This window comes from Callospermophilus lateralis, chromosome 13 (genome assembly GCF_048772815.1).
Source record: "Callospermophilus lateralis isolate mCalLat2 chromosome 13, mCalLat2.hap1, whole genome shotgun sequence".
Taxonomy (NCBI): Eukaryota; Metazoa; Chordata; class Mammalia; order Rodentia; family Sciuridae; genus Callospermophilus; species Callospermophilus lateralis.
The window spans coordinates 42,320,145-42,343,813 of NC_135317.1; the positions used below are offsets into that span (position 1 = coordinate 42,320,145).

At 41.9% G+C, this 23,669-nt stretch overlaps 1 protein-coding gene across 19 annotated transcripts in view; it reads left to right on the top strand.

The window, feature by feature from the left end:
• Window positions 1-13,095: 13,095 nt before the first annotated feature.
• Pard3 (par-3 family cell polarity regulator) overlaps window positions 13,096-23,669 on the top strand; it is a 666,792-nt gene continuing 656,218 nt past the window's right edge. For all 19 annotated transcript variants that reach the window (XM_076832338.1, XM_076832348.1, XM_076832341.1 and 16 more), the window contains exon 1: window positions 13,096-13,224. In XM_076832338.1, the coding sequence (XP_076688453.1) occupies window positions 13,105-13,224 (120 nt within the window). In that variant the 5' untranslated portion in view covers window positions 13,096-13,104. The remainder of the gene's footprint in view (window positions 13,225-23,669) is intronic.

Below are 23,669 nucleotides of genomic sequence, written 5' to 3' on the forward strand. Positions count from 1 at the left end.
TGGTTACTTAACTTGGCTAACAACCCTTCCAGCAGAGAGAAGGCTCAAATTCAGGTCTTCTGGCTTTAAATCTCATTCATTTCCATTTCACAACACAAAGTACTGTACTGTAAGAATATTTAGCTGTCAAAAACTACACACGGTACTCTAGTGAACAAGACATAAGAAAGCCATATGAACAGTCTACATTAAAAGTACTCTTCTGGCCCGGTGCAGTGGTGCATGTCTGTAATCCCAGCAGCTCTGGAGGCTGAGACAGGAGGATTGTGAGTTGAATGTCAGCCTCAGCAAAAGTGAGGTGCTAAGCAACTCAGTGAGACCCTGTCTCCAAATAAAATACAAAATAGGGCTGGGGATGTGGCTCAGTGGTTAAGTGCCCCTGAGTTCAATCCCTGGTAACCCCCAAAAAATTACCCTTCTGAACTATATTCCACCTTACTTTCCAAACCTAGGAATTTTTATGTGTTTAACAGCTTTATCTCAGCTTCAAACTAATATATTTTTTAATTATTTATTTTTATTGGTGCATGATAGTTGTGTATACTGATGGGATTTATTGTTACATGTTTGTAAAACTGACATTCCTGCTAATTTTTCCAATATAACAGTCATGAACTGTAGTTACCTTTGAATTCTTCTTGTTGTATTACTCCATAGCTGGTCATTTTAAAGTCTTTTTGATTCTTAGAGAAACTCACAGATCTGCCCGTAATCCATTTCCATTGCACTCTCTTCACTCACCTTAGTTTAGGCATATAATTTCCTAAGTGGCTGGCTGCCAATCATCCATTTTAAAAATTACCCTTCTCTGGAAGCTTTCTCTGACCACCTCTGACCTCAGAGTTTTCTAGCCTTTGTGTTCCCAAGGCAAATAGTATACTATTATAATGGCCTTTGACATCAATCTCTTACCCCTTCCCCTTCCCTTCTTATTGTTAAAAAGAAAATAGTTTGGAGGGCAGAGACTATATCTTATCTTTTTATCACTATAATTTAACATAGTGCTTAGCAAAATACTAATTGTCCAATAAAAGTTGAATGGATGTCCCCCCCGCCCCCCACCAGCAAGATTCAAAGATCTACAAGCAGTTCTTCAAAGCATGTGAAATCTGGTTGCACAGAAATGGAAAAGAGGTGCTTAGAGATGGCTGGGGCACCAGCATATAGGGTTATGATCCAAGTATCTGAAGAGAGTGCAGAGAAAGGAGGAGGATCATTATTGGCAAGGGGCAGCCAAAAACAAACAAACAAACAAACAAAAACCCCTGCTGACTTCAGTGCTGCAGCCTACACATCTCCACTCACTGCTGACACTGGGCAGTTTTAGGCCCATTGGAAATCTTCTGAGTGACTTGGGAGATTGCATGGCCACGCGGGTCTTTGGCTGTGGCAATTGAGTTAGTGAGCCTGCCCTGGGCTCTCCCTAGGGCTTGGTGGGCAGGATATCCCAGGCAGATCCTAGAGGGGCAAGCAGCAGCAGTGCAGTAGAAATGCTGTGGCAGTATCCAGGGCAGGGAGGGGCAGGAGCATGAATCTGAGGCCCAGGTGGTACAGTTTCACAGAGGGGTGGATGGGTAGACTCTGTTATGCTATACCCTCCCATATGTAGCCTGTATTGTTGGTTAAGGTGCTCTGGGATCACCAGGCATGCATGATGTGCAATGGTTTTTCAAAGGAGTAAGCAGGGCACTGAATCTCTTACTCGGCTTACTCATACTGTGAGAATATTTTGCTTCTCTAAGTATGGAATGATGGGATTTGCTTCCCATCAGTTGCAGCTCTCCATTCAGACTAGAGCCCCGATATTTCAAGCTCCAGATGCAGGGTATGACCCCTTCCATCTCTGCTAGTTTCCCATTTGCCAGGATGGTGAGGCAGGGGGGCAGACACTAGACATTTTACCATCCCAGTTTTGTGGCTTTCATACTTGTTCAGCATAAGATGTTTTGGATTTACCACGGTGTGAAAGTGATATGCATTCAGTAGAAACCAAACTTCCAATTTTGAATTTGGATCTTTCCCCAGGCTAGCAATATGTGGTGCAATCCTCTCTCAGATGTTGGACATCAGCAGCAGCAAGCCCTGGCTCCTAATCAATCATGCAATCACAAGGGGAAACAAATGATACCCTGCAGTATGTTTTACAGTATTTAGTAAATTACAGGAGATATTCAATCCTTTATTAGAATGTGGGTTTTTCTCCTCCTCGTTCCTCTTTCTCCTCCTTTTCTTCCTCTTCCTCCTCCTCCTCCTCCTCCTCCTCCTCCTCCTCCTTCTTCCAGTGCTGGAGCTTGAACCTAGATCCTCCCACTTGCTAGGCAAATGCTCTACTGCTGAGCTATATCCACAGTCCTAAAACAGGCTTTGTGTTAGATGATTTGCTGGAGGATAATGTATGTTTCTGAGCAAGTTTAAGGTCAGCAAGATTAACTAGGATGTTAGGTAGGGTAGGTGTATTAAATGCATTTCTAACTTGTGATATTTTCAATTTAGGAGAGGTTTATTGGGACATAACCCTATTGTAAGTCAAGGAGCATTTGTACTTCAAAGACTCTTCACTGACCACCTAATTAAAAAGGGATTTTTTTTTTTTTTTTTGGCCTGGAAATGTCCACCATCATCAGGTTCCACAAAATACATTTTACTCTTTACCTCCACCACTGACTTCCAAGGATGCTCCACTTCTACAAGGCCTGTCTAGTTGTCACTGTTTTGCAAAAAGACTAGTTAGTGTGTTCCTGTTGCCTTCTCTCGCTGGGTGAAATGTCGTGCCCCAATTCCCTCAGAATCCCCCTTGGATGTAGGGAAGAAAGACGGCTGTTCTTGGTTCCACACGGGAGGGACACAGGGATGCAAGCACAGCTGAGCATGTGCACACACGTGTGGACTGTAGAGTCAGTGGTAAATCCTAAGCCAGGAGGTTGGCACTCCCCATCTCCCACAGCCACTTCTCAGGTTTTAGTTAATGTTCACTTTGAGGCCTTTGAGTCACTTTATTCAGTGTCAAATGTTCTCTAGACAGTCATTTTAATCTGATTTCAATTTCATAAAACTAGAGCGAGCTTTCTGGTACTCCGGGCCCCACATTACACTAAGAATGACCCCAAGTTCAACCATCCATTACATAATTTATTCAACACATGGATTAAAACTTTTAAAATACTGTTTTTTAGGGGTGAGTGTTGAGAAGGGTATTAAAATATCTTGGCTCCCATTGGGAGCATGTCTGTTAAACAGTGTTTCTCATTCTTTATAGTGCATTAAAATCACCAGGAAGACTTCTGAGGGCTGGGTCTGATCTGCAGAGTTTCTGATCTGGTAGGTGTGGAGTGCCCTGAAAATTTGCATTTTCAACAAGTTCCTGGCTGATGTCAGTGCTGCTTGTGTAGGGGCTATTACTATAAACCAACACCACTACTATAAACCAACACTCATTATAAGAACATGGTTCAAGACACTACAACATAAGCTAAGTTAAGGAAGGGATTGATTATTCATTTTGTTCATGGCTTTATCCTGAAGGCTTAGAACACAGCCGGCACATAATAGACACTCAATAAATATTTGTTGAAGAAGTGATAGAATTGCATGAAAAATACAACAGTGGGAGAAGTATCTCTGCAATGTTGATGACAGTGTCACAGAGGAAGTAATGCCAGAGACTTAACAGATATTTGTAATTAGGGAAGAGTATTCTAACTAGAGAACACAGCTTGAGTCCTGGCATGGAGGCGAGAGAGCAAGATGATTTGTTTGAAACAAAAGTATCTTCCTTCACCATCCACTTTCTAGTCACTCCACTTTTGTTCTTTTTTGGGGGATGGAACCAGGGTCTCACACATGCTGGGTGAGTGCTCTTCCTGCTGAGCTACACCTCCAAATCTTTTCATTTTATCTTGCTAAGTTGTTCAGGTTGGCCTCAAACTTATAATCCTCCTGACTCAGACTCCTGAGTAGCTGAGATTACAGGTGTGCACCACTGTACCTGGTTTGGCAACTTCACTTCTGACCACTTTAGTCCATGGTGACTTTCTTTCCTCCCATTTTTTTTTGACAACAAAGTCAGTATTCTCTGAAATTGCCTGGTGATAATAAGAATCTTGCTGGATGCTGGTTTAAAATTCAGATTTCAAACAAACAAACAAAAATGCAAAACCAACAAATACCCTCAGATTTTAGGTCCGTCTCTACACCTGCTGAATCAGAAGCTCAAAGGGAATCTGTATTGGTAATAAGCATCCTAGGCGACTTCAATCATCAGACCATATTGTTTAAAGAGGAAACTTAGAATTTCAAGGTATTTAAAAATATAAGTCAAGTACTTTGTTGTACATATGGATTCATTTTCTACTGTTATATAACAAATGACCACGAGTTTAGTGGCTTAAAACACCACCCACTTAACAGTTCAGTTTCTGTGTCAGGAGCCTGAGCACTGCTTAGCTGGGTCCTGTGCTCAGGGTATCACAGGCTGCCTTCAAGGTATTTGCAGGGCTGTGCGATTATCTGGAGGCTCAATTAGGGAAGACGTTCTTGCCAAGCTGATTTGTTGTGGGCAGAATTCATTTCCCCAGGGCCCTATGGAAGAGGGTCCTGGTTTTTCACTTGCTAACAGGGAAAGCTGCCCTCAGGTCCCGTAGGCACCCACAGTGCCCTGTCACATGCCTCTCTCCATAGACAGTTTTCAACATTGCACTTTGATTCTTCAAGGCCAGTTGCAGAGTCTCTCTCTAGTTTACTGGGGCAGAGTCTTAGGGAATGAAATACAAAAGAGTGACATCCTGTCACATATGCTATGTCCTGTGATGAGGAGCCAGCACAGGTTCTGCCTGCACACGAGGTGAGGGAGTTACACAAGACGGCAATTCACTGGGAATTGCTTTGGGATGTACCAACCACAATAGATAAAGAAATGGGAGCTCTGAGCCATTAGCCTGTTAAGGTCCCAGGAGAATGAGAGGCAATGTGCAAGGGCAAGACATACTTTTTATTTCCAAAAATGGAAAGAAATATTCCTTTTCTACACTGCCTATCACCTTTTAACCATCATGCATTGCTCTAAACCAGGAGCCAGAGAACTTCTGCTGTAAATAGTCAGATTGTAAATATTTTAGATTTTGTGGTCTATGTAGCAACTGCATATCTGCTGATAAAGCACAAAAGCAGCTGCAGACAATTTGCAGTGAATGAGCATGCCTGTGTTCCAATAAATCTTTATTTATGGACACCGAAATGTGAATTTCATGTAACTTCTACATCACAAAATATTATTGTGGCTGCATTTTTTTTGTAAGCATTCAAAAATGTTGAAAAAATTTCAAAGTTCACAGGCCATATAAAACAAGTGGTAGGAACCCAGTTTGGTGGCAAACACTTATAGTCCCAACCATTTGGGAGACTGAGGTAGGAGGATCTCAAGTTTGAAGATATCCTTGACAACTTAATAAGACCCCACCTCAAAATAAAAAAAGAAAATAATCTAACAAAGGGCTGTGGATGTAGCTCAGTGATAGAATGTGCCTGGGTTCAATCCCCACAACCAAACCAAACTAAAACAAAAACAATAAAATAAACCAAGCAGTAGATATGATTTGACCTGTAGTCCATACTTGACTAGTCCAACCTCTGCATTAAATGGACAATTGCTATGCCCCCCCCGCGCGCACACACACACACACACACACACACGCACACAGTTGGCATTCAAAACTATTTAACAAGGAAAAATAACTTCAGAAACTTCTACCTCAAAAGGTTACTACTCCAAGTGACAAGTATTTTATAGGTTATTAATGATCAAAATTTATTTAACAAATATGTACTGATCACCTATTATGGACTAAGCGCAATCATAGACACTGAAGTCATAGTGATAAATGAAATAAAAGTCTCTGCTCTCAGGAGGCTTACATTCTTTGGGGACAGAGGCAACTAATGATCAAGAAGTATATGACATATCAATAGTGATAAGTGTCATGGAGAATAATAAAGCAAGGAGCATAGTGAGGAACAGGGAGAACTTATTCTGTATTGGGTGGTCAGGAAATGCAAAAGTGACATTAGGCAGGGCCTGAAAGAACTGAGGGGGAAAAGCCAAGCAGAGACAGAAAGAAGAGCATTCTAGGATAAAGAGCAGCAAGTGCAAAAGCCCTGAGGTGAAATTCCATGCAGCCTATTTAAGGATCAGCAGAAAGACTAGGGCTGCTGAGATGGAGTGAGTAAGAGAGAAGAGTAGAAGAGTTTGGGGAGTGAAGGGTGGATCACATGGGTCCTTGTAAATCATTACGACTTGGTTTTTTTCTCTGAATGGGATGGGGAGCATCTCGGGACTCTGAGCAGAGAAATGACATGGTCTGGACCACAAAATAACCCATGGGAGAGGAGGTCTGGGCCAGGGAAGGGAGCTGTGTTGTTATTGTTTTGTGGTTACATGACTTCTTGCTTCTGTGGGTTCTGTGTCCAGGACTGGAGCCCCACTCCATCATGCTCCACCCCAGTAAACCTCCACAGCCAAAACAATTCATTGCCTCTGCTGAGGCACTGAAATTCAAAGTACCAGAGAGAGATTTTGAGCTTGAACGCGTAGCTTAACAGGTTAACTTGACAGAGGAAGGGAGGATGTGTCAGTCATTTAAAATCAGGTATGGGGCATCAGCAGAGTTGGATGTGCACTGGTTCAGCATATCAGAATTATTACACAGAAGGTCAGTGCCCTGGGCTTTATTAGAAAGCAGTCTCACAGCCATGTGCTTCCTCTGACATCAGCAGACCTGGCTCTGGAGAACTCTAAGCTATAGGCAAAAGGACATTTCTGTATCAGGTGGGCTGGAGGTAGGGTAGGGCATGTTGTATTGGGGGGTGGGGCTTGCAGGCTGGTAGCTCCTGGGGGTCCATGGCTTGGACCTTGTTTAATTCTACCACACTGACTCTAATTAAAGCCTTCCCTTTGCTCATCCTGATTTTTCAGGGTTTGAAATTTTCCTTCATTTAATCTCAACAGGGCCAAACACAAAAGTATGTTATTCTGATTATCAACCGCAATACCTCTTTTTCTTTTTCTCATTACTGAATGAAACTACTTGGCTACATTCGTTAAATGGTCTTTCAAAGATTATTCATATCTCTCTCCTTATCAGAGTCCTTTAGAGCTGAGATTTTTCTAAGCATTAGTATGAAGCTTTATGTGAATTCATTTCATCTTTTTTTTTTTTTTTAAATCATGCAATAAGAGTCCCTGGGCGAGAAGTTAACTTCTTTATGCATTTAGAAATGCTTAAAATTATTTCCTTAATCTGCTCCCATTTCCACCTAATTTTCCCCTTTTTCTTTTCTTTCTTTCTTTCTAGACTTTCAGTACTTTATATTCCTGGGAGAACCATGCCCACCTTTGAGAGAAGGAAAAATGCCTTTCTCCCCAGCAGAGCATGTTGGTTCAAACACTGAAATTCCCTAAATCACAGCAATCTCACTATCTACATACACCTCTGTTTCCCCTGAAATATAAAAGGCCAGTGCTCTAGGCCTTGTCAGAGAACTTGACTCTGAACTTTGTGCTCAAAGATTAGGCTGAAAGAACTAATATTTATTTTAGTTTTTTGATAGTGGGGATTGAAACCAGTGATGCTTTATCACTGATCTACATCTCCAACCCTTTTTAATTTATTTTAAAATTTTGAGACAAGGTCTCCCTGAGTTGCTGAGAACCTTGCTTAGCTGCTAAGGCTGGCCTCAGACTTGCTATCTTCCTGCCTCAGCCTCTGGAGTTGCTGGGATTACAAGTGTGTGTAACTGCATCTGATAAGAACTGAAATCAGAAGCACTGACTGTAAGGGGAAAAGGAGATGGGCTGAGGGAGTCTGGCAGGGCATTTGTGGTCCTGGACAATTTACTTCTGTTTTTATTTTATTTTTGTAGATAAACAGAATACCTTTATTTTATTTGTTTATTTTTATGTGGTGCTGAGGATCAAACCCATTGCCTCATACATGCTAGGCAAGCACTCTACCACCGAGCTCCAGCCCCAGCTCTTACTTGTGTTTTTAATCAAGCCATTCCCTATACTTTTCAGTCTATCGACTCCTTTCAGCAGGTTGGGGATCATTAAGGGTCCTCCTCTCTTTTATTCTGTTCCTTTCTTGTTTGTTTCCTTTTCCTTTGTTGATCATTACTCTCAACATGCAATTCACATGAGCTCATGCCTGATTTGTGTTTAATGTTACTCAACAACAGGGAAGCTGCACTGAGCCTAAATGCAGTTCTTTCGTCCCTCGATCTTTGCATTTTATGCCAAACACAGCTGTAGTAGTGTACAATGCACATCTATGTCAAGAAGCCATCTTTCTTTGCACCCTCTGCATTCATTCACTCTTGCACTCACTCCTTCATCCATTCACCAAATGCTTAATGAGTCCAATGTTGTGATAACTTCTGCTGAAGGGCTGTGACTAACATAGTCTCGTCCTCAAAGAGCTCAATCCACTTGTGAGTCAGTTCCTTGACAGTGTGTGTAGCTTCTAGTTATCAGCAATCCCATTCTTCAGAGCTATGCAGTCCAATATGTTAGCCAGATGCCACATGTAGCTATTGAGCTTTGGAAATGGGTCTGGTCCAAATTGAGATGTGCTGTGATTATCAACCACACAAGATCAAGAGGACTTATGTGGAAAAAAATGAATATAAAAGACCCATTAATATTTTTTAAAAATTGATTACATACTGAGATAATAATTTGTGGTATCTATTGAGTTAAATCAACTATATTATTGAAATTAATTTCACCTGTGGCTATGAGAATATTAAATCATAAATGTGGTTCATATTATATTTCTCTTGGACAATGTTAGATTTCCTCCTCTTCCTTTCCTCTTTACCAAAAGAAGTGAATACTTTCTCTGGATATCACCAGGATCTCTAATATATAACACTGTACTCTCAGTTGCTGTTTGTTCACTTCTGAAATCTTTTCAGATTGGGGACCTCTTCAGGGAGGGACTTACCAACCCAATGTGTGGTACAGGATTTGACATAAAGTAAGTGGACAGTATTTATTAAATGAGCTACCCACTTCTCTTATTAGACAATGTGTGAGGCTAGGCATATGAGATCATTAACATGATCTTAAATCTAAGAGTAGGCATTGATAGGTGTGTGAAATGCCCCAGAGATAACTATAATCTTCAATGTATGACTGAATTTCAAAAATTTCTCTGCATGTATTCTTTATATTTATATTAACTTTCTAAGGTTGATATTCTGGTAATACAATCCTGTCCCTAACACACATTGAGTGTATTTATTTCATGATGCCCATGAGTGTGGCTAGATATAATTTAAATTATAGTCTATGTGATCATACTGTCCATTTGCAGACAGACCCAAAGCCCAGCTAAACCCTAATTAATTCTCAGAACTCTCTGAAGTCTTGAAAACCAACTGAACTAATCAATTGTAAAACAGAAGTACAAGAAAGAGAAGGGTAATAATTTTTTTCTTTCCAGATATATGCAGAATTTAGGAAAGTAAACATATTATAAAATATTTACATAACATTTGATCCTTGAGTTTGATAATTTTGTTTCTCATTGGGACTGGGCTTGCTTTTATGCTTACATCAGGCCAGAGGCAATTCGGTCAAGCTGAACATTTCGTAGACATGAAGGTGGCCTGGCCCTAATCCAACTTTATGGCCAGATGTTAGTTGAGGGATGTATTGGTAAAAGTGGATTCATTATTCGTCATGAAATTTTATGAAACTGACTCAAGACACAAAAGGGTCTGGCATCTTAAATTACAGAGCAGCAGTTCTTCATCAATTATTAATATCAAGGGGAATGCTTTCACTAGCTAAACTAGGTAGATTTAAATAAAGACATAAGGCTTTATCTGGTTTACTGAATACATGTTATTATTATTCATCCTAGGGATCATATGTTTGGAAAACTGTCCAAACCCTTATTAATGAATAGTGACAGGAACTGATGTAAATAAAATGATATACTTTCACCTCATTTATTCAGGCATGCCCCCCTCCCCAGCAGTGCCATAGACACGTTGCTGCCACTTACTATTTAATGTCTTGAAATACAGTTAATTGGAGTAATTATCTTATTTTGACCTCTAGTCTGTCTTTTTTTTGGGGGGGGGGTCAGTTTTGGGGGATTGAACTCAGGGGCACTCTACCATTGAGTCACATCCCCAGCCCTGTTTTGTATTTTATTTAGAGACAGGGTCTCACTGAGTTGCTTAGCACCTCGTGATTGGTGAGGTTGACTTTGAACTCACAATTCTCCTGCCTCAGCCTCTCAAGAGGCTGGGATTATACACATGTGCCACTGTGCCTGGTGTAAGCTATCTTTTTTGACTCATCTTTATGTAATATTTTCAATGTTTTCCATATGGAAGTACTTCACTAACTATAGGTGAAACTGAATTAGTGTGAATAAGTACAGAGCTGAGAGTCATGAGCTCTGGTCTTTATCTGTCCAGGAATTTCTCTAAGGCTTGGGCTTCTCATTCCCCCCTCTATCCCTAGTCCCATCATCATCTGCAATCCTGTCCTGGACTTTGTTACCCTTTACCTACTTTATGATAACTAGACTCTGTTATGCTATACCCTCCCATATGTAGCCTGTATTTTAAAGTTACCTAATCCTTATAATTTATGAGATGGAGTTCATTGGGTTCACTTAACTGGTAAAACTGAGGCTGGAATGAGAATGAACACCATGTCAAGGCACAAGTAAATGGATGGATTAAGAGCTGAATTTAGCTATGTGCTGATGTACTTTGGCTATTACTGAAACTTGACTTTTCTATTAGAATTTTTTTTTTTGAGAAGGCCCACTGAAAGCTAGTATATCCCCTCCCATGCATGAAAACAGAAACAGCCCCATAACTGTTTTTGCTGACCCAATTACTAACTTAAAACGTTCAGCAGGAATTGCTGTCATAGTTGTTACAAACTTGAGTAGAAATGTTGAATGTTGCAGTCAAATAAGAGAATGATGAATATTTCCCAGGACAGTGTGCAAGAGAAACCTGGATTGTCTTGGACTGCCTCAAGCTTTCTCAGTGGCCTTGGGAAAGTGATTTCTTGGTTAATATCCTGGAGGAAGATGGGGATGATGGCTTACAGCACCTATTCATTGCATTGATTTGCTAGGACCATTGATAAGAGAGAGATGAGAGAGGAAGTACAATGTTTTATATGACAGTGTGTGCTCTGTCTAGGGCAGTGTGGGATACTGACAAATGCAGGAATTCTGCAAAGCAGACGAACCTCTTTGTCTTGTTTCCTTATTTTAAAGTGGGAGGTGGAGTGGGAGGAATGAATGATCACCAGCTGTAAGTGATGAAGTTCTGGAGCTCATGGGGAGATTTGTTGTGATCACACATCCCAGAAACAACTAGCACAAATGAATTTATTTTAAAAAATTACAAACTTGAGTCAACAATAAATCTTTACTGATAATTGTCAATTGTCATTTTTTTTTTTTAAAAAAAGATGGATACATCTTTTTATTTGTTTTTTAAATGTGGTGCTTAGGCAAGCACACTGTCACTGAGCTACAACCCCAGCCCGTCAATTGTCATTCTTAAACACAGTGACATATGGTTATTTAGGAATCAACAGCTCATAACTAAGACAGCAATGATCTTCTTTGCTTTTCTTAACTTGGTCTATGTTCTTTTCAAACGTCTCAAATTCTGCAAGTAACTAACTCTATACGGAGTTGCGGGTTTAAGTGCTTGAGTTAAGTGCCTGCACATCGTGGAGATTCCCTTGCACAGCGATCCCCCAGCACATTTGAAGTATATATATATTTTTTCAAAGATTTGCGTTAGGGTTGCCTATGTCGCAAACTTTAAAAAAATTTTTATATGAATTGCTGACAGAAAAGTTCTACATATTTAAACCATGTTTCACCCAGGGGTCAACAGGAAACTTCAAGGTAAATGATGGCCTCTGGAGAAAGGCCGGGATCGTCAAAGCCTCACCAACCTCTCCCCAGAAGAAATGATTAATTTTTGCTTTTAACGCAGAACAACCGCTGCCTGGCTTTGCAGCCAAGTAAGCAAGCCAGTGCAAAAACCCTGCCAAGCTGCGGGCTGGGAAGAGGCCGGCAGGCCGGTGGAGAGCGATCTCAGCGGAACGTCCCTACCCAGACCCATCCCTATCCTCCCGGGGGCGACTTGGTGATTGCTGAGCTTTAAAGCCGACACCTTTTTTTTTTTTTTTTTTTTAAAGGTGTTGGCTCATTCGGTCTGCTACAGCGAGTACAAACTGCTTTCTCCAGATGCGATTGTACTCGAAACCCCCCAGTCCGAGGACGGGGATTAAAAGTGACAAAGAAAGGCTGGGGGCGGGAGCTCAGTAGAGACCTCAGGGACTTCGAGCGGGCATCCCCCAGGCGGAGCTCTGTGGGACCAGCACAGCCCCTCAGCGAGCTGCGGAGAGCGAGGGGGCTGGGGAGACCGCAGTGCCAGAACTCGGGGGTCGGGGTTGAGGGAGGAGGCGCCCCAGCCTCGCACCTCTGCGGCGGCGCCCCGGAAAAGGGACAGTCGAGGCGAAAGGCCGCCAGCAGGAGTGACTGCAGGGTTAAGGGGTCTACCGGCGGTCGGCTGCTGGAAGGGAGGTGGCGCGTGGGGGCAGTGGGCGGCCGTGCGCCCCGCCCCGCGCCGGGAGCCGGCCGCGCCTCCCCCTGCCGCATGTGCGCGGTGTTGTGTGCCCAGCCCTGCTCCTCCTCCTCCCCTCCCCTCGCCGCCGTCCCCTCCCCCCTCGGCCCGAGTGAGCGCGAGCGCCACACAGCCCCGGGCCGCCGCCGCCGCCGCCGCCGCCGAGCGCGCCGAGACGCCGAACAGGTGGCCGGAGACTGAGGGCGCCGCGGCGGGCAGAGGCGAGGGGAGCTCCGGCTGGGCGAGGGCGGTCGGGCCGGGCCGGGCATGGTAGCCGAGCGGCCCCCCGGCGCAGCCGCCTGCCCGCGCCCCTAGCAGCCCGCGCGCCGGTGTAGCGGCCCCACCGCGCCCAGTGTCCAGGCGCTCCGGCTCAGGGCCGCTCCCGCCGCGGTCAGCGAGGGGTGCGGGCCGGCCCGCGGCGGCGGCGGCATGAAAGTGACCGTGTGCTTCGGGAGGACCCGGGTGGTCGTGCCGTGCGGAGACGGCCACATGAAAGTTTTCAGCCTCATCCAGCAAGCGGTGACCCGCTACCGGAAGGCCATCGCCAAGGTGAGGGGCCAGGGGCGCACGGGCGCGGGGGGGCGGGGGAAGCCGGGAGGAGGAGGGCGGCTGGGGGCTGGAGGAGGAGGAGGAGGAGGAGGAGGAGGAGGGGGAAGGCGCCGGGATCAATATGGCGCTTCCTGGAAACGGGAGGAGGGAGACAGAAGGGAGGCGGGGAAAGGGAAAGTGCGGCGGCCCGGCCGGGCCTCGCTGGCGCCCCCCGCCCGGGGCTGCGGGCGGTAAAGTTCTCCGCGCCTGCTGGGTCGGCAGGGTGACCACGCCAGACCCGGCGTCGGACCCGCTGTCCCCGCCAAACGCGTCCCCGGTCCCCTTGGAGCTCCGGCCGTGGGACCGCGGGGCGAGGAGGGCAGTGCCGTGCAGGCGGGCCCCAGGCGCCCCGGAGCCTGCAGGGAGTGGAGCCCGAATCCCGTGCGCGGGGGTCGCGGGAAGAGCCTGGCCAGATGCCTCCGCCCCGGCTCTGCCGCGGTCCCTTGAAATCCAGCCCCAGGCCTCTCCCGCTCCAGGCCCCGCAGGCGAAGGCTGCGGAAAGGGAACTTTTTTGGGTGTAAGAGGAGTTTGATTATTCCACACACGGCGGTGCGTGGCTTCAAGCCTTCTTTACACTCCTTCCCTCCGGGCGGAGCAGAGAACCGTAGTGACCCTTTCTTTTCCTTCCAGCCGATCGGGCGCCGGGGCGGCCGGGTGCGATTTGGGGGCTCAGGGGTAGGAGAAAGTCGCCGGTTCCGGGTGGGGATGCGGCCCCGAGAGGGACACTCAGTCCCACGAGCTCACAGGACGATTGTTAGCAGAGTCTTGGTGATGAGCAGACTCCCGTGCAGGGCTCCGTAAAAAAGCTCAAGCCTGGAATCAGTCACTGAATTAAAAGTTTTCCTGCCAGGAACTCGGCTTTTACCTATCTAGAACTACTTCCATATGGTGCCGGGGCTGCGGAGCCAGGGCCTGATTTCGGAGCCGAGTAGATTTCCATTTTTCTTGGTGGGGTGATAACATTGTCTCCACTTAACTGCATTCCTCTACAATGTGTCAGAAGTGAAAAGGCATTTTGTTAAATTGTTTTATCGACTGTCTGTGTTTGACAACAGCCCACGCTGAAGTTTCTCTCAAGCACCTGAGGATATTTCCTTTGTACTAGTGATATTAGTAGAAAGCATATTCATTTTGCTATCTCCTATCTATTATAGTGGAGTGGCCTGGTTCCTATGGGATTTGGGGCATCGGGTCAGGGAAATATGGCCCTGTCTGCCTAATCGAGTGTATGCAAGATGCTCAGGGTGGCATCCTCCAATTTTCTCTTAGATTAAGGAAAAAAAAAAAAAAAAAAAAACACTATCGTTTTTATTATCTGTTGGGAAAATAGCATGACTTTTGCATTTTAAAGATAATTTTAAGGGATGTTTAAGAACATTACACAAGTTGGAAGATGTTGATTTAAAAAAATAGTTGTAAAATATTTCTTACAGTTGGTTGAGCTCTTTTTGACAATCAAACAAAAATTAATGGAAATTGGGCACTTGTTTATTTTGTAAAGCAGATATGAGGGCAAATCCCCTGCCAATCTTACCTTTGTCATTTTTAAGGATTGTTTGTGACAGTTTATAATCTAAAATCTAAATGTTCTAAATGAATAAGGAAAGCAACATTTTAAGTTGTGAAAGAAAAGAGAAATTCAATAACATGCTCTGCCTGTGCCTGGGTCCTGAACAGAGAGAAAGTGGCAGGCATTTCGTTTTGCTTTGATAATTTTACATTCTTAAAGTTAGTCATATTTCATCATGTACACAGTGTACATTGGTTGAATTGCTTGTTTGGGGGATACAAATGTAGTTTATTGATTGAATCATTAGTTTGTTCTGCCCACATAAATTAAACATTTACCGTGGCTAAAGCCCTGTTTTGGGTTGTGGACATTTGGTGGGGAATCTACTGGCTGCTGTGTGGAAAATGGACTATTAAAGGCTAGGGCAAGAGATTCCATGGTCCTCCAGGAGAAGAGAGCCAGTGGTGTGGATTGTCATGCTGTGGTATCACAGAAGAAGAGGATGCCTTTGGGATGTTGAGAGGCCTTGATGTTAGATCTGGATCTTGCTCTTAAATATTAGAAGTGGTTGTTTCATAGGTAGTCTGGGGAAGGCGCACTAAGAGAAAAGGGGTACAAGTAAAGGGTAAGTCTGAAATGACCAAGTAGAGAAGAGAAGGAAGGAAGGTGATTGTGATATTGCAGTTGGAGACAAAAGAGAGGGAGAGTCAGAGATTATTCAGGGGTTTCCAGAATTATTTTAAAACTCTTCAAACGTGGGGCTGGGGTTGTAGCTCAGTGGTAATGTGCTTGTCTAGCATGTGTGAGACACTGGGTTCGATTCTCAGCACCACATAAAAACAAATAAATGAATAAAGGTCCATCAATAATTAATAAAAATAATTTTAAAAACTCTTTAAATGTAACTCAGGAGGTGGATTTTAAGATGGCCTTCACCTTACAAGGTTGGTGATCATGAGAGTATTGACTCTTAAATGTTAAAAGGGCCTGAATATCTTCTAGGTTCATTTGTATTTTTTCCTCTTGAATTGTTAGACTAAAGATCTTAATCTTCCCACTTTTCCCATCCTATATAAGGTAATAATGAAGCAAAAGCATATTAACTGTGTTTTAGCTTTTATTCTCTATCTGTTCTGCTTAATAGAACAAGTCAAATCCTGTGTGAAGAAGTGAGTAACTGGGTTGTTGTAAAGTAGTGTTAGGTGGCATGTGGTAGTGAGATTAACTTCTGTCTGGGGTGGGGGGGGATTGTGAGCAGATCATATTTATTGTGTATTAACGCCCCCCTCTCTCCCAAGATCCCAATTTACCAAGCCTTTCTCTGCAGTAAGCATTTTATGCTTCATTTTTTTTGGCATTATATATGTACATATGAGCTGTTTTCTCTTCAAGTTAAACAAATCAATTTTTTTTTTTTTTCTGGGCAGTAAAGTGACATCACTTAGTCCAAGAGATGTCCTCAGTAAGCAGGTATTTGAAGCCTTACACTTAGTCGTAAGTAACATTTTCCCCACTCTGGCAAAAAAAAAAAAAAAAAAAAAAAAAAAAAAAAAATTGTGGTCATGATAACTGATGGGTGAAATGTCTCTCTGTCCTCATTCACCAACTTTCATTCAGACCCTTGGTGCAGGGTGCTGTCTAGGCATTAAGAACCATGTTACATGAATATTTCATGTGAGTGCTTTGGGTCAGGGTACTATTTACATATCTGTTCTTGTGCATGTGGTCTGATATTTATGATTCCTGGTGTACACAGGGTGCAAGAGTTCCAACTCTAAAGTGTGGAATTTGCTGAAGTGTTGCTATGTGTAAAGCATCATGCTATATGAATTTTAAGACTAAACTTTAGCACTCAAAAGGAAGAGACGAGAAGAATGTATAAAATCATAAATAACAGAGTTGTAGGATTGACTGGCAACAGGATGGAATGGGATAGTTGTTTTGCTTCTGGATTTTGGAAGTTGGAGCCACCTTTCTGGAGTGAGAGGGTGTGAGTGTCATTCAATCACTAGGGTTTGGATTGCTTTGGGTTTGGTGGGCAGGAAGGTTGTCCTTGATTTAGGGAAGTGTTTTCTAATTGAGTAGTGGAGTGACCTCAGAGAGCACCTGCTTAGTGGGTTTTGGTTTTGTAGGTCTGCAGTAGGGCTGGGCGTAGGAATCTGGAGTGTCTGCTGCCATTCTGAGAATAGAAGTGAAGGCATTCTAGGAAGGGGAACGGTGTGAACCAAGGGCATGGAGGGTAGTTTGGCTCCTTGGAGGGTTTTTGTTAGACAGTTGGTCCTGATCAGACTATAGAGAACTGTGAATCAATCCCAGGGCAAGACCAGAACTTTATACGATTATTAGTACAGAAATGACTCTGGTATTTGGAGTAACTGGGGTATTTGGGCAGGGTAACAAGTAGTTTCCAGGACAACTTGAGCAACTGTTGGGTTGAGTGCAAAGACATGGTGCTAACTGGCTGCTGAGTTACTGAGAAAGGGGAACAAGAGACTGAGGGGCAAAAGTGAGAGAAGGGAGCTTCTAGGACCTGTTTGTTCACTGTTTTCCCCTTCTTCCCCCATCTCTCTTAGGGAAAAGATGTTGGATATCTACATTTTTTTTCTTTTTTCTTTTTAATGGATTTTAGTTTTTTAAATACACGACAGTGGAATGCATTACAATTCCATATACAGCACAAATTTTCATATCTTTGTATATAAAGTATGTTCATGCCAATTCATGCCTTTATACATGTACTTTGTGTTTTTTTCATTACAATTCTTATTACACATATATACCACAATTTTTCATATCTCTGTTTGTATATAAAGTATGTTGGATATCCACATTTATTAGCCATTTAACCTTGGGCAAGCTTGCCCTATAGTGCCTCATTTTCCTCATCTCTAAAGTGGCATACTCCCTTTCAGGGTTAATGTGAATATTGAGCAGGATGAAGAATGTGAAATTCTTCAATACTGTGTTCTGGCCCCTAGTAGCTATTTAGTAAAGGCTAATTGAATCACTAATATGTTTCATCTACTAAATGGCTTTACTCCTGCAAAACATTCCCAAGTGTCCTACTATTGAGTTTTCCTCTTTGCTTAAAAAGACAGTGTGTAATTTAATTGAAGAACAGGTACAATATTATTTCCCTACATAATACCTCAATCAGAAGAATGAATTGTGACCACAGGGCAGAGAATGTAAAAGTTGCCATTAATGGCTTTATTACCTGTTGATTATATGTGCCTCTGCTTCTGTCTCTCAAACAGGTCTCTTTAAAATTATTTTAGAACAGTTTGTTGTTATTTTAAAAATAACTTCTGCTTATGGAAAGAAACTTTTGAAAATGTGCTTTCTTTTGGGGGGATTATTAATTACTACAATCACATAAGTTGATTTTTATGAAAAATCTGGTGGTTGGTATGGATTTTTTTCTATGAATAAATGTATGACCATATGTTGTTAACATTTACAAGGTTCTTGAAACCTTTAGGAAAATAGTTCCACTGCAGCAGAGATCGAGGGGAAATAGAGGCAATCATAAAAATAGCAAATTGAAAGGAATTTTATTATTAACAGTTTCTGTCTTCTCTCTCAGAAAGGAATGAGAAACTGAATATGGTCAAAGGACTGATCTTTCAAAAATTTAAACCTTATTTTCTTATGTTTTAGTGCCTTGTGTTGCCTTCTGCCATTGGCTAGGTCCTGTGCCTTAGCACAGCCTGTCTCTTGTAGTAGGCCCCTCTTGCTTTCCATTCTCTCCTTCACCAGAATTCATGAACCCCACACTCCACCCACTGGGACTTGCATGCACTTTTCCTGACTCTACTCTGGCATTTTCTGTTCTTCTTGGGATGCTTGCTCTCTCTTTACATGCATCTATTGAGGCTTAGCGCAGGCTAGCTGTCTCTGGAGGCTGTTTCTGCTTCCCAAGCTGTTTGAGACTCTCCCCCTTCTGTGCATCTCCTGGGGACATCCCAGAGCTCCTATGCTGGCCCAGATGACCATGCTTTATGGCTTGTACTCCTTCCAGGTGAAATGGTTGATGTGATGGCTCCACTTCAGTCTAGCCAATGTCTGTCACCTAAGTAATCAAAAAGTGTAAGTAAATATGAAGTTCAGAATAAACACATCACACATGCTCCCGTACAGAAAGTACACTTCTACTAAGGAAACTGTAATCTGCACCTGCTCATTTTAAGGACTTCAGTGTTTGGTATTTTTGGCATACTGGCACAACTTGTAATTGGAACTAAGATTTAGTGAGATTTGGAATACCTGGAAGGTACTCTTTTGTGTCAGCTATTTTGAAGGAGTTCAGTTTGTTTTTCAGACCAAGCAGAACATAGTCCTGGGGTTTGCATTGGGCTAGATTCAAGGCAAATGGCCAGGGCAGCGTGGGAATTTGGTCCTGCAACACACCTATGCTTGATGTGGTGCCTCAAATTCTGTCAGTTGGGATCCTTGGGTTAGGGCCAGAAGTAAATAGAAATGTTTAGGATCTGAGAGTCACAGGGAGAAACTGGCTGATGTGAGGCACATTTTGGCTCACAGTGGAGGAATTGGTTGTTGGAGGTAATGTTTAAAGTCCCACATGGGTCACTAACCTACAGACCAATCCTCCATCTGTATTGGAAAGTTTCTGTCTCCTGTAAAGTTGGATCCAGGTTGGTAATGGCCAACACACAAAGACATGATGACAGCTCTCTTTCTTTCTCTCTCTTTTTCCCCAAGGATAGAAATAAAAAGGTAAAATTGGGCCAGAAGGTACTTTCCATAGTTCTTTTTCCATCAGGTGGAGGTGGCCTATTAGGCCCACACAGCATTCTTTCCTCGTGTTCCACCACTTACTCAACATTCCTAGCTGAAACCAGGGTCAGTGGCAGTTGAACAAGAGGAAATTTATGTGATTTTTACCTATTTTTGGTACCTCTTCTGGGTTATATGGAAAAGAGGAAAGCAAATCTATATGAAAAGAAATGCAAAGTTCAGTGGAAAAAAGTAGAAAGCTAATTTTGTCTTTTAGTTATTATCTTATTTAAAAATTTCTCCATTTGGAAAAATTATTTAAAAATGACTTTCTTTTATGGGTCTGTCTTGGGTTTGGAGTGCCAACTTAAGGTGGTTTATGCCATTAAAGAAATAGGACTCTCACTTATTTCCCTTTCTCCATCAATTTGCTTTTGGGATTTACAAATAAAAATTTAAGCTTCATATCTAAGTGACTTAAAATGTAAGTAATCTCATTTTTTTTCTTCTTAAACATAACTTTAACATAAACACAAGAGAAAACATGTTTATGCACAAACTTGTACATGTACTATGTTCATAGCATCATTCACAATGGCACAAAACTGTCTGTGTTCATCAAGTGACAGATGTATAGACAAAATGTGATATACCACTCTGCCTTAAAAAAGAATGAAGTTCTAATACGTGCTGCAACATGGGTGAACTTTGAAAACATTATGCTGCGTGAACAAGGCCAGTCCCGAGAACCTACATGTTGTAGGGGTCCATTAGTAAATGACCAGAGTGGGCATATCTATAGAGACAGTAGAGTAGTATTTGCTAATAGTGGCTTGGGTGGTGGAAAGTGACTGTTAATGTTTCTTTTAGGGGTGAAGAAAATGTTCTAAATTTAGGTAGTAGTCATGGTTGCACAGGTCAGTGAATATACTAAAAAATCATTTATACTTTAAAAGGGTAACTTTTAGCATATGGTTATATCACAATAAATATAGATTACACTGTGAATTAAAGTCCGTTTTTAGATGTTTTATTGTTCTGAGAATCCCATAAAACAACATGTGTTTGTGTGTCAGAGATACTTAAACACCCCCAATAAAACTAGCTATTTTTAGCAATTTTCCATACAATGTATGAACCCTGTTTTCTTGTGCCTGCATAGTCAGTCCATCCTGTTGCTGTTTGAGCCTCTGCGTCTCCTTGTCTCTCCCTGTCTTGACCCCCGCCCATGGAAAGACTTCACCAGTCCAGTCACCTATTCCCCTTCCTACTCAGACCCATTGCTGCAGTTGCTAATTACAGAATGTTGATTAAAATGCCCCAAAGATGTATATAATGGAAGAGTTTTTCTGGTGTTTCCTTTTGGCCTTCAGTAGATTTGAGCATTGGTAAAGCTCTGTGAACCTCCATTTTCCCCATCTTCATCTTATGTTCAGAGCTGCTGGGTTGTGCTTCCACTGTCAGTCTCCTGAGCTATACCAGCATTTTTGGTCTTCATTGTTGGTTAAGGTGCTCTGGGATCACCAGGCATGCATGATGTGGAATGGCTTTTCAAAGGAGAAAGCAGGGCACTGAATCTCTTACTCGGCTTACTCATACTGTGAGAATATTTTGCTTCTCTAAGTATGGAATGATGGGATTTGCTTCCCATCAGTTGCATGCTGTTGAGAGGATAAATTTTGCCTAGGGTGTCCTTCGGAATTCCTTAATGTTTCAAGGTAGTTTCTTTTAAGATAGATCACATGCGCAGAAATGATATACTATTTGTGAATTATGACTAAATGTATGGTACTGCATGATATTCTATGTATGATACATGTGTACATAAACATACACATTTGTGACGTTGGTATTTTTATGGTGTATAACTTGAAGTGGTTTTAGAGACAAGTCAATATTATTTCTCTCATTCTTGGTGTTCTTTAATAATTCATACACTGCTATTATATTTTTTGAACTCAGATTTATTTTCTGTGTATGTGGATTTTCTATGTTTGTTATTGCACTGTATCTTTTTAGATTAGAAAACCATATAATAGGGATTATATTTTTGCAAAGGCCTCTGAGATAGCTTAAACCAAAAATCAATATTCCCTTCTCCAACACTAAAGAAAATCACTCACTGTATTTCCCCTCACCCAATGAAACTGGCTAATCAAAATTTGTTGTATTAACATATTAGAAACAAAGTGTTATTTTTGTGTAGGTGGTTGATGTAAGAATGTTTTTTTTCCTATTTCTTTTATGTATAAATAAAAAATGAAAAAGTCTTTTCATGTTTGTGCTTTAATTTTCATTTTTAAAACCAGTATTAGAATCCAAAATTTTAAAAATAGAGCCTTCCAGGAGCACATTTTTTTGTACCACAAAAGTCTTTAAAATGTGTAATTTATAATAATTCTGAAACCTAATATGCAAAGTCATGTGTGAATGATGGTTGGCCAGGTTCCTGCCCTGCAGGTTTATACTCTAAACTGAAATTTCTGTTATTACAGTCAGAAGGAGAAGGTGAAATGTACAGGATATTGGTTCATTGTGTACTATCACACAGGATATGACTAATCACTAAATCCATTAAAGTTAAATATAGGATTTGGTACCTTGGTTGGAGCTCAGGAAAAAAAACCAAAAAAATAAAAAACCTTTTTGACTTATCAAGAGCATCCATGAGTGCAAGTGCATCCATTTGGATTGATAAGTATTTGAACAGTCATGTCCGGAAGATGATGGCATTTCAACATGTTTTACCACTGAAGAATGCAAAATGAGTGTATATTAAGTTATAAGCGCACATCCTATTATGATTTTTTTTTCAAGGAAACCTGAAATGCTAATAAACCCCTGAATTTTCAGTGATGGGGTCAGTTTTATGTTTTCCTTTTTTGTTGTTTTTTTATGACCCACTGCTTAAAACACAAATATTTGTTAAAAAACAATATAAAACATCTGAAAGTGGAAAGTTCAGTGGTGGGTGTTTTTCTTCTAGGGGCAGGTACACCCAAGTGACACAATAGACCAGGATTCAGAAGGAGCCTTGGCCGCTGATGCCACCTACCCCATGGGCATACTGTCAGGGTTCAGTGAGAACAAGAGGAGGCATTGTAGGAAATCAGATGGAGTAGATGTTAGCTGTACTGTGTTTTTTTTCCTTTTTGTCAAGCATGGTTACCAGAGAGTGAGGATCACTTGAACAAGCTTTCCTATCCTAAATTGTTTCCTCTCATCCTCATTAGAATGGCCAAAGATGTGGGAAATTATGTGGCAAAAACTGTGTTCCTTAGAAAATCACTCAGACTTTCTTCTACGACTTTATAAAATCCGGGTGACATTGACTTAGATGCTTCAAAGATGTTCATAAAGGAAGAGCTTTTTCCGTTTTTGGTTTTGACCTCTGGTGTTTTGAGTTTTGGAAGATCTCACAAGCCTGTGAGCCATAGTTTTCCCCGCTGTAATTGGGGATGTTATTTTTCCTTTGCTGCCATGAAGATTGTGACTTTTTTCCTTTTTGGCAGTGTTGAGGATGGAACCCCAGGGCCTTATATGTGTTAGACAATGCTCCATCACTGAGCCACAAACAGAGGCCCAGATTAAGTGATATAATGTAGACAGTGCAGTGCCCATTTTATAAAACATATTCTCAGTCAGCGTCTCTTTCTCTTTAAGTTTTAAATACAAATTGAGCACAATTAAGAGCAATTTATAAGTTAACCTAGTTCTTGATTTATGATATCAAATGGTATTTTTCTAGATGATCTGTTAAAGGGTTACTTTTTTTTTTTTTAAAGCAGGGATTGAACCTAGGTCTGCTTAACCACTGATCTTTATCCTCAGCCCTTTTTAATTTTTGTTTTGAGACAGGGTCTCAGTAAGTTGCCAAGGCTGGCTTTGAACTTCTGTCTCAGCCTTCTGAGCTGCTGTGATTACAGACATGTGCAACTGCACCCAGCTGAAGGATCATTTTTTTCTTGTTTAAGTACTGTAGGAATTCCAGTGGTATTTATAAATCATTTGGAAAAAAGAAAATTCTAGGTCCAAGAATGTTCAGATCACTTAATATTTAAACCTGCTGCTTTCACAGATTAAGAATTATATTTGCCCTTCCCTTTTGGCTGTTTAGGTTTTCCTTGTTTTTGTGGGGCTAGAAATGGAACCCAGTGGC